Source organism: Strix uralensis, chromosome 11 (assembly GCF_047716275.1).
Source record: "Strix uralensis isolate ZFMK-TIS-50842 chromosome 11, bStrUra1, whole genome shotgun sequence".
Lineage (NCBI taxonomy): Eukaryota > Metazoa > Chordata > Aves > Strigiformes > Strigidae > Strix > Strix uralensis.
This window is the reverse complement of record NC_133982.1, coordinates 13535798-13553912: the sequence shown is the minus strand read 5'-3', so window position 1 is coordinate 13553912 and position 18115 is coordinate 13535798. Positions and strand designations below refer to the sequence as shown.

General features: G+C 39.8%; 1 protein-coding gene across 7 annotated transcripts in view; it reads left to right on the top strand.

Moving 5' to 3' along the window:
- Nucleotides 1-14: 14 nt before the first annotated feature.
- ASB7 (ankyrin repeat and SOCS box containing 7) overlaps nucleotides 15-18115 on the top strand; it is a 31533-nt gene continuing 13432 nt past the window's right edge. For 4 of the 7 annotated variants that reach the window (XM_074880202.1, XM_074880207.1, XM_074880206.1 and 1 more), the window contains exons 1-5: nucleotides 15-73; nucleotides 975-1069; nucleotides 6524-6622; nucleotides 9798-10058; nucleotides 17006-17611. In XM_074880202.1, the coding sequence (XP_074736303.1) occupies nucleotides 9848-10058; nucleotides 17006-17611 (817 nt within the window). In that variant the 5' untranslated portion in view covers nucleotides 15-73; nucleotides 975-1069; nucleotides 6524-6622; nucleotides 9798-9847. Of the gene's footprint in view, nucleotides 74-736; nucleotides 840-974; nucleotides 1070-6523; nucleotides 6623-8876; nucleotides 8994-9797; nucleotides 10059-17005; nucleotides 17612-18115 lie in introns of those variants that run through there. The other 3 variants (XM_074880203.1, XM_074880204.1, XM_074880205.1) reach the window with 3 other exon arrangements.

Sequence of the window (18115 nt, the reverse complement as noted above, 5' to 3'; positions counted from 1 at the left end):
GCCGCCGCCGCCAGCGCGGGGGGCGGCTGCGCACGGCTGCGCGCCGGCCCCCCCCACCCCCGGCGGCAGACAGGTAACGGCCGCGGGCGGCGGAGCCCTGTCTGCCCTGAGACTCCCTTACGGGGGGGAGGCGGGTGGTGTTGGGGGGGGGCGCGACCCCATGGCCCGCCGCGGGGCCTCCCCTCGCTGCCGCCGGGCCACCCCTCCGGCGGGGCTCGCCGCCGGCCTGCTCCACCCCGCTCCCCCTCAGCGGGCTGTGAGGGGGGCTCCCCCCCACCCCTACGCCGCCCCCCCTCGGGAGGGGGTGTGCGGCCCCCCCCCCCACGCGCCGTCTCTGCCCGCCCCGGCCGCGGGGGGTGGGCAGGCTCCGGGCCACTCCGCCCGGCGCCGGGCCCGCCGCCGCCGTGCTCCTGGGGCAGCCTGCGAAGGGGGGCGGGGGGGGAGTGTGTGTGTGCTCCCCGGGCGGTGAGGGCGGAGAGGAGCCTCGGGCCCCTCCGGAGCGCGTCCTCCGCTTCCCCAGCCCCCGGCGGCGCCCGGGCTTGCTGTCCCCGCCGCCGGGCCTTGAAACTCTGCGCTGGGGCTTGGTCGGATTTTTTTTTTTTTTTTGTGTGTGTGCGCTTGACGGTTCCTGAAGCATGAACTCCTGCAAGGGAGTGATTTTAATTTCCCAGCAGCTCTGCTTTCTGGGTTACTTCCTGTCCCATTCTTCAGTACTTATCTTTTACTTCAATTCCCTGGAGGAGCTGGCTTGACAGGCTAGCGGTCCTGCCGTTATTGTCCCTCCAACTCTTGAGTATCTGAGAGAGTGCCCTTCTCTTCGAGTTGAGATTCCGATATAGGTAAATAACCCTCTCCTTCCTAATTTTTGAAGGCTTTTCCTATTTCGACCTGCTATTGCTTTGGTATTAACCATTTTTGGTTTTCATTTCTCTTCTTATGTCATTGTGTGACTCAGTTCTACTTTTATTTTCTAGGTTTAAGCTGCCTTAAAGGAGAATTAAAATTGTGACTCCAAAGAACAAAATAAGACAGAAGAAAGAAAACAGCACTCCAAAAAACCCCTGGAAAGGTGATAATTCATGTAGACTCTCAGAATCATCCTAGACACATGGTTTCGCTGGGATTGAGGCCTCTTGTTGTGATTTTGATGGATTTGAATAGGTAGCATTAGATTTCTTTGTTCCCTTAAAACCTACTTGCTCTTGAGCTTTAAAAGTTTGAAAGCTCTGAAGCCCATTTGAAGTACAGTTCTTCTTGTAATGCTTTGTCATCTTTAAAATTTAGTCTGCATTATTTTGATTATGAACTGCCACTTAGTATTTTTTTTGTGTTTCTTCATCTCGGGAATGTCACTTAAAATTACTTCACTCTCGATAGGTAAAAGGGTCTTTTCTTAAAGCCTTTTCGCGAATTTGAGTGCGACACTGGGTTTGTTTCTGCTCTGATTCGAAAATCTGTATTGGAGTAGGTCGTGGTAATTGCATTATGTTGGTTTAGTTGTACCTAACTTTTGCGTGGGTCAAGTTTTTTTGTATTGTAAAGGAGCTGCAATAGGTGAAAATCATTTAATTGGATGGTGGTTGTTTACAAGTACTTTTTGGGTTGAGATCACAGAAAGAGATAATGCTGTTAGGTGCTTAAGGGAAAAAATAAAAGGAGTCATCAAAAACTGAATCCTGCTGGTAGGAGGAAGGTTCGGATTCAGGGAGAGAGTGGCTCATAAGGAGAATTGCTTGTTTGACGTGGTAAGATGAAGAGATGGGTTCTTGAAGGAGAGAGAGTGGGGGGGGTGAATGATGTCAGCCAGCCTTTTTCTGCATCCTACTGTTAGTGTGCTCCAAATAATGGAGTTTCTGCATGTTCTTATAATGCAGAGTCTGTCTTGAATCCATTCTAATCCGTTTCAAATGTAGATGAGTTTGAGTTATTTTGGCAAATATATCCTCTATATAGGTCCCTCTAGTCTCTGTCGTGTTTTCAGAGATGTCATTGACTGTACCAGAAGGTTTTTCATTGTCAGCAATAAATTATTTTTTAGCATTAGTTGCAGGGGAAAGAGCAGTACCTGTTGCCAACAATCTTAGTCAAGGGTGGCTCATTTTTTTAATATACGTATCTTTAGCATATGATAAGAAGTAGCTGCAACATGTCAAGGATTAAATAGAAAATCCTCCCATAACATAAATGCAACAAATTCAGCGATGCGTTTTGAAAGTACAGGGAAGAAATATTCCATGTTACTTTCATAGCGTACTGCAAAACCATGAGTAATAGCGGAACATGTGGACGTGCCCAGTGTGATTGCAGGAGGGATTTTTATGCTAACAGGTGAGGCAGATGTGCATTAGTACCAATTTACCAGGGCAGTTACAGCACACCTGTTTCATCTGGAGTTGGTTTGTTATAACACCCTCTTTACAACCTATCTGGTATATCTAATGCCAGGCTTGCATTAATGTGGCTGCTCCAACAGGACACCTCTTGGTGCCAATAAGTCGTAAGATCTTTGGGATTTATTCACAGAAGGAAATGTAAGTTTTCATTTGATTTGTGAAGCTCCTTCCTAATGTGAAATGCTGGTGCAGCAGAGTTTGATTCAGATGTAGAGGCTGGAATTGAGTTCACAGGAATCAGGGAATTAGCTTCTGGCAGAAATTTGCACATGGTCAAAACAAGGAACAGAGATAAATGATATGCTGAAATCCTGCTCTTGATCTCTGGAAGAAATGCAGCATATTGTAAGTATAGCTAGTCCCTTAGATAAAGTTGCACATCCATTTTTTTTTTATCTTCAGGCTATATACTCATTTTGGTTTTGTTTTGCCTTGTTGTGAATTCTGAACCCTTAAAGGAAACGTGCTGTCTGAGAGGCTGTTTTCCGTTGTTGCAGCATTTGCTTACAGGATGATACTATCACAGTGAAAAACTTGCATTATCCACTGAAGTCATCCAACAAATTTTGTCCACTTAGATTCTTTCAGGCTATATTAAAAAGAAATACAGAGCAAATACAAGTCTTCCAGAGACTCTATAGCCAGCGCTTGTTTTGTTCATCAGCTGTGCTACAAGTATTAGGACTGAAGTGACTGCTTTAGTGTGGTTTGAACTAGCCATTGTTTTCTGCTTCTGTCATGCTATGAAATATTGGTGTTGGGATTCTTTAATGATAGAAAGTCATGTTAAAATACATAAATTTTACACATTGACACTTGCTACAAATTATTACTTCTAAGGCTAAGCTTTTTATGACTTCTACTGTTTAAAACTTGGTAACAGCACCACTGTAAGTTAGAAGAGAGATTGTATTTTGTGCTTGGTACAAGAGGATCTCCAAGCATGCTGCAGAGCTCTCTGCAGTTTGTTAGCGCACATCTTGAGGGAGGAGAGTTGTGGCTGTGTGAACCTGATGCAGCATTCTCTACTGAAGAAGATCCATAAGGCCTTGCTTTAGCACTTGCATTGAGGTCCTTGATTTGGAAGGATTTGCAGTATTGTCTTCACTGGACTCTGCTCGTGGTTAAGGTTGCCAATGTACAGGCAGGAATTTTGAAGATGGTTTAATAGCTGATGCGTTACCGATGCCTTCTGAAGGTGAGGTCTCTTCTTTTGCTCTCCAGTTTGCAGACCTGAAGTTGCTTGAGCTGGGTGATTTTACAAATTCTCCATCAGGCCCAAAAGTCAGACCTCACAATCACTCTGTGGAATGGATCATAGTTGGTAAAATGATACCTCTGTACTTCAGTTTCAGCCACCTGCAGAACGTAACAACACAACAGCTGCTTATTAGTACATACACCACCAGTCAGCATCACACAGTGCTATAAACACCTGAAGTTGATGGAGGACTTTTAGATTAACTCTTTTAGTTATTTAAAATTTAGTATGTCCAAGCTATGAGATGGCATTACAGAAGCTCTGGTGAGAAATATGTAACTTTTAATGACCGCTTATGAAGAGTGAAGGCTTCTTCCCTTTGAAGTAGCAGTTCCTCTGTGATGTTTTGGATTCATGCACTGTTAACTCATTGCTTTCAGACCCAGCAAGTCGCATGTGTTGCTTGGTGATTTTCATCTCAGCCACTTGGATACCTCACTTGATGTCTGTCTGGGATGCAGCATAGAACATATAGCAGAAAATATATTCGGGATTATAAGGCTTTGTGAAATTTTAATATTTTACATGTTATTTGCAAAATTTTTGGTTGTGATGTGAGAACACAAATAACACGATTGTTTGCCTTACTCTCTTGTCTGAAGAGCTCCTGAAATAGGAGGCTGAGCGACATATGAAGATGATAGTCGCATTTAGTTTCTTTGTCAAACACATTGACCATTTTTAAAATGCCATTTGAGTGAGAACACATTTAGCTTGTTTGAGTTTTGAAATGGGTGGGAGAAGTGGGTTGTGAGAAGAATGAATGCCAATGTGCTTATCCTTATTCCACAGGGCTTTCTTTTTTATTTTTGTTTATTTGATTTAAATGTCTTGGAATACTTCAACCACAGACAACTAGGATCTACACTGATTAGGTCTATGCTAGATACTAAATGTCGTGTAATGGTACACTTTCCTTGTATAGAGTTAGGCTAACATCAGTAAATGATGGTCCTTACTCTGCTTTTGGATGTGCAATCTTAGGGTTTAGGAATCGCATCTATCTGTTAGGCCATTTGAATGAGCAAAATATTGTATTATAAGGTCTTGCTTTTAATACCAACCTTGAACTTTATCTAAAGAGTGTGTGTGTATATATATATACATACATTGAAATTAATCTTCCACATGATGTTTTCAGTGACTTTAATGAAGTGACACATCGATGTAGAAAAGTCTTAAGATCTCTTTGACAACATGAGATGTTATCAATAGATAATGAAGAGGCTTGTTTTATTTTTTTAGTGTGCCACTTCTACTACAATTATTAGTATTTTAAGCAAACTTTAAGTCATTGAGTAAGTGAGCTTTACTTTCACTAAATATGACTTCTTTTTATTAAAGTTGCAGATCTTACTCTTGCCATATGCAGCTAATTTTCCTTTGGGGGGAAAAAGCTTGTTACTTTTTTAGTGGAGCAATCTGTTACCTTGTCTGTAGTCTGTGAAGTCAGTGCAATTCTAATTTGCATCAGCTAATAAAAAATGTGTGGGTTTTAAAGTGAAAATCATGCAAAAAAAAAAAAGGTGAACTAACGACTGATCATCTATGCAAAAAAAACAAGGCTAGAAATGTGATCAAATTAGGTCATGGCAGTGCAATTTTGTGCACGGCTGTGAGCATATCTGCAGACCTTGTATGTTTTATCTTGGGAAGCAAAGCTCTTGGAAAATGTGCATAAGAGGGATGAAGAGAGCTTTTTTTTTATCCTCCTCTTCTGAGCTATCATCAGGAAAGCAAGATTTTATGTTGCATTAAGTGACAGAAATTTTAAGCTAAAAGCTGCATAGTTCACATAATTTTTCTGGTTCAACTCATTTGCAGAAGAAACGAGTCACAGTTGGTTTTGTGTGATCTGCTATACAATGAAGTAATTAATGCTTTTATTTATTATATTATTGCAGTGCTCACACATGATAAGGGGTCCTGTTGAGAAGCTTGCAGCCAAAGTGAACGAGAAGTCAGATAGAGTTGTACAAAGAATTAATGAAATAACATGATGAGTACGGGCTGTGAGAAATGGTCAAATGCTGGGACTGATCCTGTTAACTGCAGTTGACAGGGATGGAAGATAAGGAGGTCTAGTCTGAAGGAGGAAACTGGATAGGGATTGTAACTGGCGTTCCGTAAATTTTGATACCGAAAGAATAGTTTTTATGTATGAAGAAAAGGGTGAAGATTTTTGAGGTGGTGGTATTGCTTCTATTGTGAAGGTATCTTTACCTGTGTGTGAAACGCAGCGTGTGTTAGCCTGATCCATCGTGTGAGGGAGAGATGACTGTCTGGTGGCACTAGAAATCCACTTGAAGGACAGAGAAATCAATGCTCTATGTTGTCAGGGTTTAGTCTTTAGACAGGGAAGCATAGATGGGATAAAGATTTAAAAAACAAACAAACAAAAAAACAACCAAACAAAAAAACCCCACAGAAATGGGTTGTGAGGAACTAAATGGATCCTGAAGGTTTTTCCTGGCATCTCACTCCCACAGGGAGATGTTGAGCAATCAGGCAGAAATACCTGCTGTAACCTTCGCATCCATTCTTGTTCCATGGCAGGAGCAGGTATATGTAATCCTTAGAGAAGAGTTTAGACCATTTCTTGAAGATTTACTTCAGAGGGGAAACACATATCTCATTTCTCTTGTCTTCCATAAAATATCCTCTGTAGCCTTTTCCCCATTTGGCAGAAGCAAACTCACCCGAGCTCAACCTCTGGAAGACCATATGATAATGAAAAAACCCACACTTCAGGGCCTTTTCTGGCATAACTTCATTAAAATGTAGCACTCTAGCACAGGTACAAAGTAAAAGTAAGTAAACCTCTCCCTTTAACTCTTTGCAGCTAATAAGGAATGTCATTTTTTTTAAGGGGTAGCAGTTTGTTTGACACACATGGGCACACAAGATTATGAACAGTGAAGACAATGAAGAGTGGGACATCCGTCAAAGAGTAACAACCTCTTATAAGGTAATTCAGGAACACATTGAGTTCATCCTGCTGTACTTGCTAAATCAATTAAGTAGCTGTTGTCCTCCATTTTCATGGCACTATACAATCATTATAACCAAGAATGTATAGGTACATTTTTTACCCCCTATACTTCATTTCATTTTTTCACTTGCATGGAGAAAGCCAATATGTGGCAATCCAAGTGCATACTGTGTTCTGAATGAGATTGATTACAGTTGCAAAACATTAAATATTAAATGCCAAATGGCTAATGACTTTCAGTAGTCCTCCTTTCCTTCTCCAAAGATTGATGTTGTAAATGGGGATTTGTAAACAGGACTTTTAAACGACCTATGGAGCAGAAGTGAAAATGTCTTCAAAGCTGGTGTGTACCTAGAACTATTCTGAAACCTTTAATCTTACAGTTAAGTATTCTTGTAATTTGAATTTCATTGCTGCTTGCCATAGGGGTGAGATAGAAGAGTAGATATTTACAGAAACTGCGCAAGTGATGAAAGAAGCTGCTTGTGCCTGACTTTGTCTTCTGCTTTGTGTGTTTTAGTACTTATGTACTTTAGTACTAGCTAATTTGAATAAGCTCTGCTAGTCACATGCAACATATGGGGCCAGTGCCAACTTTTTATAATGCTGCATTACAAATATACCCACCAGCTGAGAAGTGTGATATAAAGAGCTTTGCTTTTTCTTAACCAACTGTCTTCGTAGATAGTTGCAGGGGGGATACTGCTGGTCCCTTAAATGAGAAATCCCATTTCACTTCATCTGGTTAGTCATCCCATCTCTTTCTGTAGCATTTTGAGCAACTAGTTTGACCTTAATTTTCAGGATCACGTAAGGTCTTGCAAGTATTAGTCCTTTACAAGACGGGACTGTAAAGATGGCAGTAGAAAGTTTTGTTAACTTTTGGTGGGATATTCTCAGTCTGAGAGAGAGTTTTCATATCTTGGTTTTGTACATGTTCAGAAAGTAGGGCTGAAGGGGCATGCTCTGATTTTTGTTTTTTTGAAGGATCTCTCCCTGACTTATCAGTTAGATTCTGTTATCAGTTTTCACTTGTAAATCCAAAGAAAGATCTTGTTCTTGTAGTTGGAATTCCATTAACGGTACTATTAGTGGTGTGATCCTGAATGAAGCCAAGCTCAGTGTCTTATAGGTGAGCATGTTCTGAAGTGCTAATTGGAGTTTAGAAAAGAGCTTAGCAAAAGCTTATTAGAGTCAATAGAAATACTTCCATTGTCATCAGATTAACCAAGTTTGATTTTTGGAATATGCTGCAAAAGCTGAACTATTGAGTTAGCAGTTGCTGGTTTGTAAATCCCCTTTTCTTCCAGTGTCAGATAATAGAGTTCATACTATAAAACAAAACAAAGCCAGTACCTAAGCCATGTAAAACTTATTGAGCTAAAAAGTCTTCTTTCCTAACTGCATGCTGAAATGGTAATTGTTGCCATACATGGTAAGTTGAAGCATTTATAAATGTCAAAGACAGGCATTTGCTATATGTCACTTCCATATTTGCAATGTAAGTAGGGTCATTGTAGCTACCTGTTAATTATGAGTTTATATCTCTTCAAGAAACAGATAAATAACTTCTTTGCAATGGGCACAACTAGGTTATAGAGGGGTGAATAGATAGCTGTGCCTTTATCTGGAACGATGGCAGTGATTGATGTTTTCACTTTTCTCTTGTCTGTGTGTATATCTGGATCACAGGAAAATAAGTGCTCAGTGGGATATGGGAAGTTGATTGCAATGTCTTTTGAATGACCTATGAATCATGAGGATCTGAAAATCCTCAGGGTGTTTACGTAAAAGAAGGTTCAGGTGATGATGTAGGTTGACATCCTAAGAAGACAAGGTTGCTGTAAATTTTAAATTTTGCTTAAAATTTGTTTTCGTCTTTAGAACTTTTCCTTGTACTTTAATCTTGATTAACTTTATGGGAGTTTAAATACATTTTTCTTTTATCTTCTAGTACTGTGTTAATATCCATTGCAACAGTTTTTGAATATTTTCTGAGACTCCTATTGCTCAGCATTACCTTTCTCATACCCTGCTTTCATTCTCTTTCTTCTGATAATCCTCTCCATTCTAGGAACACCTGTTAGTGGGATATGATACACAATGTATGTGAAAATGTAAACACTTAACAGACTTTGTGTACTGTGGAAGAATCCCTAAATACCACTATTTTTTTTTCTTGTTCCCAGCTGAGTAGCAAGTAGCACTGCAGATGAGTACTTTTCAAACAGAAAACAGAGCATGGAGTATAGTACTTCTTTCTTTCCCAATGTATGCTTTATGTAGGCTCTACAATGGCTATTTTTAGATAGCCTTTTGGCCCAGCTCTCTCATATACTGTATCAAGGTAATTATAAATCAATTTGTTCTGGTATATGTTCTCATGGTGTTTGACAGGGCTATATTAACTGTACTTACGTGTTTTCAGGTCTTGTATTATCTTTGTGTTTGATTTTTGGAATATAGAGGTTCTGTGCAGTCTTTATGTACTAATAAAGAAGTCCACAAGCCAAATTACAGACAGTAGACTCTAATTTAAAAAAAAAAAAAAAGGAAGAAAAAGTACAAAGAAAATTAAAGTTTTCAGTTTGAACATTAGTGTTACTGATGTTCATGTGCAGTAGGTTGCAGGAAAAGATTATACTAGTAAGACGAAAGTGTCTTCACTGAAGCTTAGATGTGATACGTTTCTAGGGGGAAAAAAAAAAAGGAATATCCTAGTTGAGTTGCTCTAGCAATGCCATGCTGTTTCCTGCAATGGTTTAGATCATCTGTTTAATCAGTATCTCTGGAGTTAGTGATAGTAACCATGTTGTGATTTTTTTTAAATGAATATTGGGTTCTGGAGATTCTTCATTTTGCTTGTTGCTGAGGTGCTTTAATTGTGGACTTTGTTTGATGCTGTCATTTCTGAAGAAAATGTTTACTATTTATAATGTGTAAGTGTCCTTTCGCAGTTCAGTGATGTGAACCATGTACTATGATTTTGCTAGCAGCAGTGAGATTGGGTTTTATCCTGTGTATAAGATGACTTTGCTCTGCATATAGAGAGTAAATCTTAGCATTGCTCTTCTTTAGTACTGACTTCTTTTTCTAGATATAGCTTTCCTGGTCCCAATCCTAATTTATTCATGCTTTGTATTGATCCAAGGTGACTAGTGTGACCTCATGACGCTTCTGTAAAAGCCAGATTCAGCTAGGATGTTACACCATCACTGTCGGAGAAACCCTGAACTACAGGAAGAGTTGCAGATTCAGGCTGCAGTTGCTGCTGGCGATGTTCACACCGTGCGCAAGATGCTGGAGCAAGGATATTCTCCAAATGGTCGAGATGCCAATGGCTGGACCTTGCTTCATTTCTCTGCAGCAAGAGGGAAAGAGAGATGTGTCCGTGTTTTCCTTGAACATGGAGGTGAGCTGCCTAGAGAGAAAAATCTTTATACCCATCTCACATTTTTCTATCCCAATTTCCGTCGTAGGGCTTTCCAGCACTGGTTACATATCAGATTACTTCTGATTTTTTTCTTTTTTTTTTTTTAATTCCTTTGAAGTAGTACTTCATCTCTGTTTACTTCTGATGCATACTCTGTGAATGAGGTAATGGATTAGCTTTTTAATACCTTTTTTTTCCCAGAATTGCCTAGGAATTGTTAAAAGAATGAATAAGCATTATGAAAATAAGGCAGAAGGACTCATTATAAAATTAAATGCATTCACAGCACTCACTATAGGCTTTTCTTCTCTGTTAGGGGGTATTATTAGAGGAAGGCAGGCCCTTGAATTGAAATCCTAGGGAAGTTTGTTTCATAATTCTCAGCAAGTTAACAAGTCGCATTAAAGACTAAGTTTCCGTATGGGCTTTAACAGAGTCTGCTGAACTTAATGGAAGTAGCACTCTCTGTGCAAGGACTGTAGCGTTAGCTAATCCGGTTGAGTTTACACCTCTCCTGCATCCATCTGTAGTGAAGCTTTATTTCAAGAACTGATTGAATTTTGTTGGTTTAACTGATATATTCATTTGGGCAATGATGATTACCCCTCAAATGGTACAGTCAGAATTTCTTTTTGCTCTATCTTCTTTCAAGTCCACCTAAAGTTTTAGAAATGGATAGTCCTAATCTTTCAATGTGATACCGGAAAGGAAAAATAAAGATCAGTAGATGCTCTCCACATTCTGATTTAGTGCTCGTAAAACCAGCATCCTCTATTCTAGCACTGTTCTTATCAGGTGAATTATGAACTAAGATGTTTTCAGTCCCAAGGAAACTGAAATTATCTTTTTGATGCTTTACGTATCTGAGGCCACGTGGGCCCCTTATGTGTGTCGCAGTATTTGTCAGATGTATGGCTCATCCTTAAAATTGAATGGCATTAATAGGCTGTGGTATTTGCACAATTAGTGGTACGTTCCTTAAGAACAGTAGTGAAATACAGCCTGAACAACTGGGCTTTATGTACCTACTACAGATTCTAACCATATAGTATTGGCAAACCTTCGTGTCTTTATTGGAAGGGAGGGAAAAACTACTAAATTGCACTAATAAATACTTTAAATTCTACTTCTTAAATGTAATACACGTTAATAATCTCAAGCCTTCAGTTTGACAATTCAAAATTTTTAGGCTATAAGTCTCAAAATACGTGGGCTTTAGCTCTGTAAACTTGAAGATGATCTGGAAAAAAAAGCCCTTATATATTCCTATGTATTTTCATTGTGTAGGTTTTGATATTAAATAGCTGCTGATGCAGTATTCTGTTTTTATTTTTGTTGTTACTCTTTCCTATACGAAGTACCAGCTGAATCTGATGCCTCGTGAAAACTGCCGGTAATGAAACACCCTTGTTCTGGAAGCAGTATAGCATTTAATCACCAGGACTAGAAAGTTGAGTAACAAATAGTGTGAGGGTTAGTCATCTATGGCAGCTCTCCTGTAGCTGAGCCTCGCTTCAGAAAATTAGCACTGTTTTGTGCCTTGCCTTGTTTTCCCTCAAAACAGAGACATAAAAGATGATGAGTATTTAAAACGTAATAATGTCACAAATGAGCTATTAAGCAGTGAATGAGCTGACTCTTAAAAGCTGAGTTAATCATGCCTGCCTCATTGGTGAGAGGTTTGTGTCTACCTTTCTTCACACAGTCTCCACCTTTCTCAACGTGTATTATTTGATGTTGGCACTTAATCTCTGTGGATCAAAATGATATTGGGGTGAAGGAAAGTTGTTTTCTGGTGTGAATCCTATGGTAAACAGAGTATTAAACTGACTATATAAGTAATAAAGAAGAAAGTGAGAGGGAATGGATGGAGTTCTGGAGGAAAGAGGAAACTGAGGTGTTAGTGAGAAGGAAGGGGCAAACGTGATAGTTGTGGCTGTCTAGAGGGATGATGAAGCTCAGCAGAGTTGGAAATATTTTCATAGTACAGGAATGAGAAAACCACACTGGGCTGTTGCTGAGGGTAGAGTGCTGTGCCTCAGATCTGAGATGCTGGAAGAAGACTGACATAGTCTTGCATGGTAGTGGGATGGAGATGGAGTTTGGCTAATAGAGGCTGAGAAGGAATCTGGTCACTGACCTGGAAATAAAAGGTAGCTTGTTATGGGAGTCATGACCCGGCCGCCTCCTGCTTTTGCTTTTTTTCTTCTCTTCCATTATTGCTCACCAGCAAAGAAAAGAGCCAGAGGACAGCATAGTGCATGCAGATTGGCTGATTTGAGTGGAGGTGGTGGAACAGGAGGAAGCCTTTTATTATCTGCTGAGCAAGGAAACACAGATAGATGCGGAAAATGCATAAAAAAACCAGTCCAGTCTAAAGGGTGAAGCCAGCAGAAATACCAGCTAGATGCAGAGGTAATAGGTCAGATAATAAATATTTTTTAGCAAGTGATGAAATGCACAAAGCTGATCAGAACCATGCAGAAACTTAGTTCTCATGAAAAATAGTGAATTTGACTTTCTTAGTGTATTTGTCTCATTTTAATAGTGAAGATTCTACGAAGCCAGCTCTTCCCATCTATAGAAACAATCTAGAGTCACAAAGCTCATCAGGAAAGCAACACACAAATAGGGAGTGTAGTTTTCAGTAACCTTGGATTTTTGTATAACAAGCCTTTTTTTCCCCCTTTAGTGTACTTTATTTATTTTCAAAATTGCATATTGAGACAGACAATCTAATGCTGGACAAGAGCTACGTTTTACTAATCTTCAACCACCACTGTTAACTTTGAAAGTGTGCAGTTGTTAGCTGTCCCTTGGCAATACCTTCTCAATACTAACTGAGCAGGACAGTTTCTGTCCTCATATTAAAGTGAAGAAATGATTCACTAAAGCTCTTAGAAATGGAAGAGTAACAGAAAGAAGTAGGCAAAGAGGCATATTTATTTTTAGTCTTGGCTGCAAGGTATCTAAATTTTAGTAAGGTCACACAGAATCTGGGAGCAACTGGAGAATGCCAAATGCTCATCCCCCTAAACCAGCTCATAAAGTGTCTCTGTTTGAACACAGTAGTGCTTTCCTGGGGGTCTTCTCTATCAATGTTGTCCTATAAAATTCAAAACAGAAGCTATATGTAGCCATGTTTCTAAACCTTGCAGTCAGAATGAAGCCCTAGTTGGGAGAAGTAACCTTGAAACAATAGAAGTACTTTATGAAGCCAGAAGAATTGCTCTTTTGGCTTCCCAAATTAGACTGCAATAGAGTCATCTAATGAAGGAGTCAAGAAGGAAGAGAAACGGTCCCACTGAGCTGTAAATTGAAACTCTAAAATATTTGACTCTTGTTTAGGAATCAATATATCCTATAGATTACAGTATTAGAAAAGAGTTTCATTAACAGTAGAGTTTAAATGACTAGCTTAGGTGTCCACCTTTAACATGAAATAAAATAATCCGTATATCATTCAGTGTTGAAAATTTGCAATCTCAAGTGAGTTTGATTGTAGTAATTTGTTACCCTTGATAAGCAGTTCAAGGTTTGTGCCATTGTATTTTGCCTTAAGAACATTAGAAGTGACCAAATGCAGCTGCTCACGTTTCTAGATTCTGCTCTCAGCAAATTAATGGGAGGGTTGAAAAGAAGTAATTGTTTGACAATCAGGATGGAGGCAAGATAAAGAAATGCTAGCAAGTGCTGGCTTAATCCCTTCCTAGTTAAATACACTTGTACCGGCTACATTTTTGTACCCCTCTGCAGATTCTGAAAGGTAAGCAGAGAATCATCCCCAATTCATTTCTACCTTGCTTGTCTTCCAGGGGAAGAGAGTTACCTTACAGCTTGATACCAATACCGAAGCCTTTAAAAAAAAACAGAAAGCCCCCCAACAACCCAGGTTCTTAAGGCAACATCAGCTTTGTAGCGTTGCTTTTACTAACACAGGGACTGAAGGGATGGAAATGGTCTGCAACATAATGCGGGTCCAACTTCTGCTGAAAGCCCTTGTGAAGTTCAAAAGCTTTCCAGGAGATGGCAGCAAAACATTGACTGAATAGCAACAGACGTTTTGGTCTTGTTAAAATTGTTTCCCTCATCAAGGGGGAGACTGGTACTGTTAACTCACTAGAAGCCCATAATCTGAACAGGAACTACAATATTTTTATCATGAGGTTTTGCTACCAGGTTTACTTTTGGAAGGTTAGTTGTTTGTGTTGTTCAGTTGCCCAACGGAGAGGCTTTTTTCCTATTCTTGTTGAGACACTCCTCTGACGTGACTTGGGGTTTTTTTGGGCCACTTTAGTGATCAAAAGCAGTAAAATTTTGGGAGTAGGGAAGTCATGGAAAGGTACTTACAACAATAGGTAAAGGACATCCTTATGTTGCACGTAAATTGTTGGGTTTGGATTACAACAACTTATATAAAAATGTATATACATGCACACACAAAAGTTGGGACATAGCTGATTGAATTTGGAAATAACATAGACTAAACAGGCTAGTGGCAGTATCCTGCATCTCAGCTGGGGGTAGACATGATTGACTTGAATGCCTTATGCAGCATGGGAGAGAGAAGGCACAACATGAATTTTTTATTTTTTAAATTTTTATTTGTGGAAAATGGCCCTGCCTGCTCTGTCTTTTTTCCATTATTCCATCTTTCTCCCTAACTCTGCCTCTCAGAATGTCTCATCCCTCTGCATCTTAATTCTCATGCTTATGCTACTCATTTTATTTATCACCAATTAGGAGATAATCTAGGTTAGTCTGAGCAGTGTGAAGAAAGAGACCCTGGGAGCAGCAAACATCACTTTGAAATAGTATCTTTGTCTTTAACGACTCTGTGGGTTGTACTGATTCTTTGCTATATTTTGGACATCATTGTAGTGCAGGTTAGGAACCATCTATTCAGTCACTGACTTCATTTTCCTGCCAACCAGTGGGTGCTTTAACTCAGGTTCGTATAACTTTACAGAGCACTGAAACTTCTGCTTTTCACAGAAGACTAGAAGGGCTGTCACTGCTAAGGGTCTAAACTTTCCTTAATCTTTCTTCTGTTATTTCTAGGTTCCTATTCTATACACCAGAGGCAGTTCTCACATATTATTTCTCTGTGTAATCAGGCTGCATTGGTTTGTATGTTGGTTTTTTGGGGGTTTTTTTGTTTGTTTGTTTTCCTCCCCTCAGTCTTCACTTTACATTTTAAAAAATCCTTAAAGTTCCTGGATCACCTCTGCAGCTGTATTCTGTACTTGCCAGTCCTTTTATTTTGGTATGATGTCTTATCTTGGTGTGTTATCTGGACATGGTGGCAGTAGGTTCATATTCGGAAGCTTATTCCTGTTGCTTTGTGTTGGCACCTTTGTGCGCTCAGACTAAACTAGCTTGCAATTTATATCGTATTGTGAATTTAACTTAACAGGTCTGAATTTTGAGATGCAGATTGGCCTCTCCCACACTCTTCCCCTCTTCTGTTTGAGTGTGATGGCAACCAAGCAGAAAACTCTTCCCTCTCTACGTGGTACAGGAGAGCAAGTGTTCCTCCTGAGCAGTGTGTGTGAGTGTAGGGTATTCATAGCCTTCAGCCAAGTTTGTTCTAAACCTGCGTGGTAACAATGTCCTGTGCCTCCCAACCACTGCTACTTTCCCTCTGAACACAGTATGTATAGATGAGGAAAATGCAAAGAATTCAGTGTGCTAGGATGCAAGGACAGGGCTGTCAAGGCTGTGGAAGGTGGACAGACACCCTTATGCTTGTCTGCTCTTACAGGTGATGTGCTCTGTGCACCCGTGTTGTATGACTGCAGAGCAGACAACACCACAAGCAGCGGTGAAGGACAGCCCCCAGCACTTGTTTCAGTAGATACACAGGAATATCAAAAACATGTCAACTTAAGGCTAGGATCTTGTGCTGACAGTATCTCTCTACCAGCTAGGAGACTTAGGAAAGTGCCTTAAACTTCTAAACCATAGTTTGTACCATTTAGCATCTGACAGGCAGCATTTATGGATGGCGGAAGGAGAAACCTCACAGCCTGGCTTATTTTCTAGCTGAGAAATGGTAAAGGGGCAGGCACCTTTCCTTCAGTAATTAATTTGGTATGTGGGAATAGTCACTTGCTTTACCAGTTTGGGTGTCTTGAGGAAATTAAATTAAGCAAATCTATTTGATTATTTTAATTTTTAAATTCATAAATCAGACTGAGTTTCTGTGTTGTGTTGGAGGGGGGAAAAAAGTTCTGTGTAATCACTTGTATTCTGCACCAGCATTTTTCCTGGCTCCTTCCAAAAGTGAATGCTTACATTCTTGTAAAATCTTAAATTTTTGTAAAACTATAAATTCAGAACAGATTCATCATCTATAAAAACAGATTTTATCAAGATAATCTAAAATAACATATATCCTACATGCTTTGGAAATCCTGCAGACCACAGAGAAACATTTTACCTAATACAGTATTACACCCTAAAAACAATACAGTGCTGCCAGACCACAAAACATCCGCAATTTGGGACAGCAGATGTTTCTACACATGCTTCTTTTTAAGACCAAGAAACAACACAAGGGAAAATAAAGAAGTTGAACATTGAGAAAGAAATGTAATATTGTAGAGCTGGAGGAAAACTGGATGGACAGAGAGATTTGAGTAATTAGCCTAAGAGTGCTAGGAAGATGTGGAAAACGATTTGTCAAATGGAAACATATGTATATGAAAGAAAGTCTTTTTTTGTGTAACCCTTTTTTCTTTAAATGTAATCTAACTTTTTCTTAAAAATAGCTGGTTCATGAAAGGAAGAATTGGTTTGAAGTACAAAAAAATCCTGTCGTGCTATGCCTGAGAAGACTAACATTCAACTGTTTGATTATTTTTTTGCAGCACTGGATTACTGTAATGCCTTCTAATTATTTTTTAATTTTATTTTAACTTCAGCTGATCCCACGGTTAAGGACTTAATTGGAGGCTTCACTGCTCTGCATTATGCAGCCATGCATGGCCGAGCGAGGATTGCACGCTTGATGTTGGAATCTGAATATAGAAGTGACATTATTAATGCAAAAAGCAACGATGGTTGGACTCCCCTCCATGTAGCAGCCCACTATGGCAGAGACTCATTTGTCAGACTCCTGTTGGAGTTCAAGGCTGAGGTTGATCCGCTCAGTGATAAAGGTACTACACCGCTTCAGCTGGCCATTATCCGAGAGAGGTCAAGCTGTGTGAAAATCCTTCTGGATCACAATGCCAACATCGACATTCAAAATGGTTTCCTGTTACGATACGCTGTGATCAAAAGCAATCACTCTTACTGCCGAATGTTCCTTCAGAGAGGGGCGGATACAAACTTGGGTCGCTTGGAAGATGGACAGACACCCTTACACTTGTCTGCTCTTAGAGATGATGTGCTTTGTGCACAAATGTTGTATAATTACGGAGCAGACACTAACACAAGGAACTATGAAGGACAGACCCCACTGGCTGTTTCAATAAGTATTTCTGGAAGTAGCCGACCCTGTCTGGATTTCTTACAAGAAGTGACAAGTATGTATGTAAGAGAAGTTAATCACAGGACACAGTGTCCGCTAAAAGCCTTCTTTGAATTTAGCCCCAGAAAAAAATGCTTCCTCTCTGCCCCTTGATGCTATTTAAATGCACTAGAAAGTTTCTGGGAAGGTGAAGGGATTGTGATACTGAGAATCTCTTACTCGGCAAAGGTGCTAATGTTAAGTATATTTCATTTAAATTAGTTTTGTTTAAATATCTACAGGAAGCATTAATTTTTAAAAAGTGAACTGTAAAATCACATTTTATTAATGGCCTTAGCACATAAGATGTTGGGGGGGTTGGGTTTTGGTTTTGGGGGTTTTTTTTGTGCCTTTTGCTTTTTTTAATCATCATGCAAATACTCTGCAGTTGCTGGCTTTTTCATCTGGTGCTACAACCAGGGCAGAAAAGAGCTTTTGCTGCTTTGTGTTCCCCAACATCCTCTCTCCCCTTCACCAGACAACAAAATGGGTTTATTCGTTCAACTTGAAGGGGTTTCAT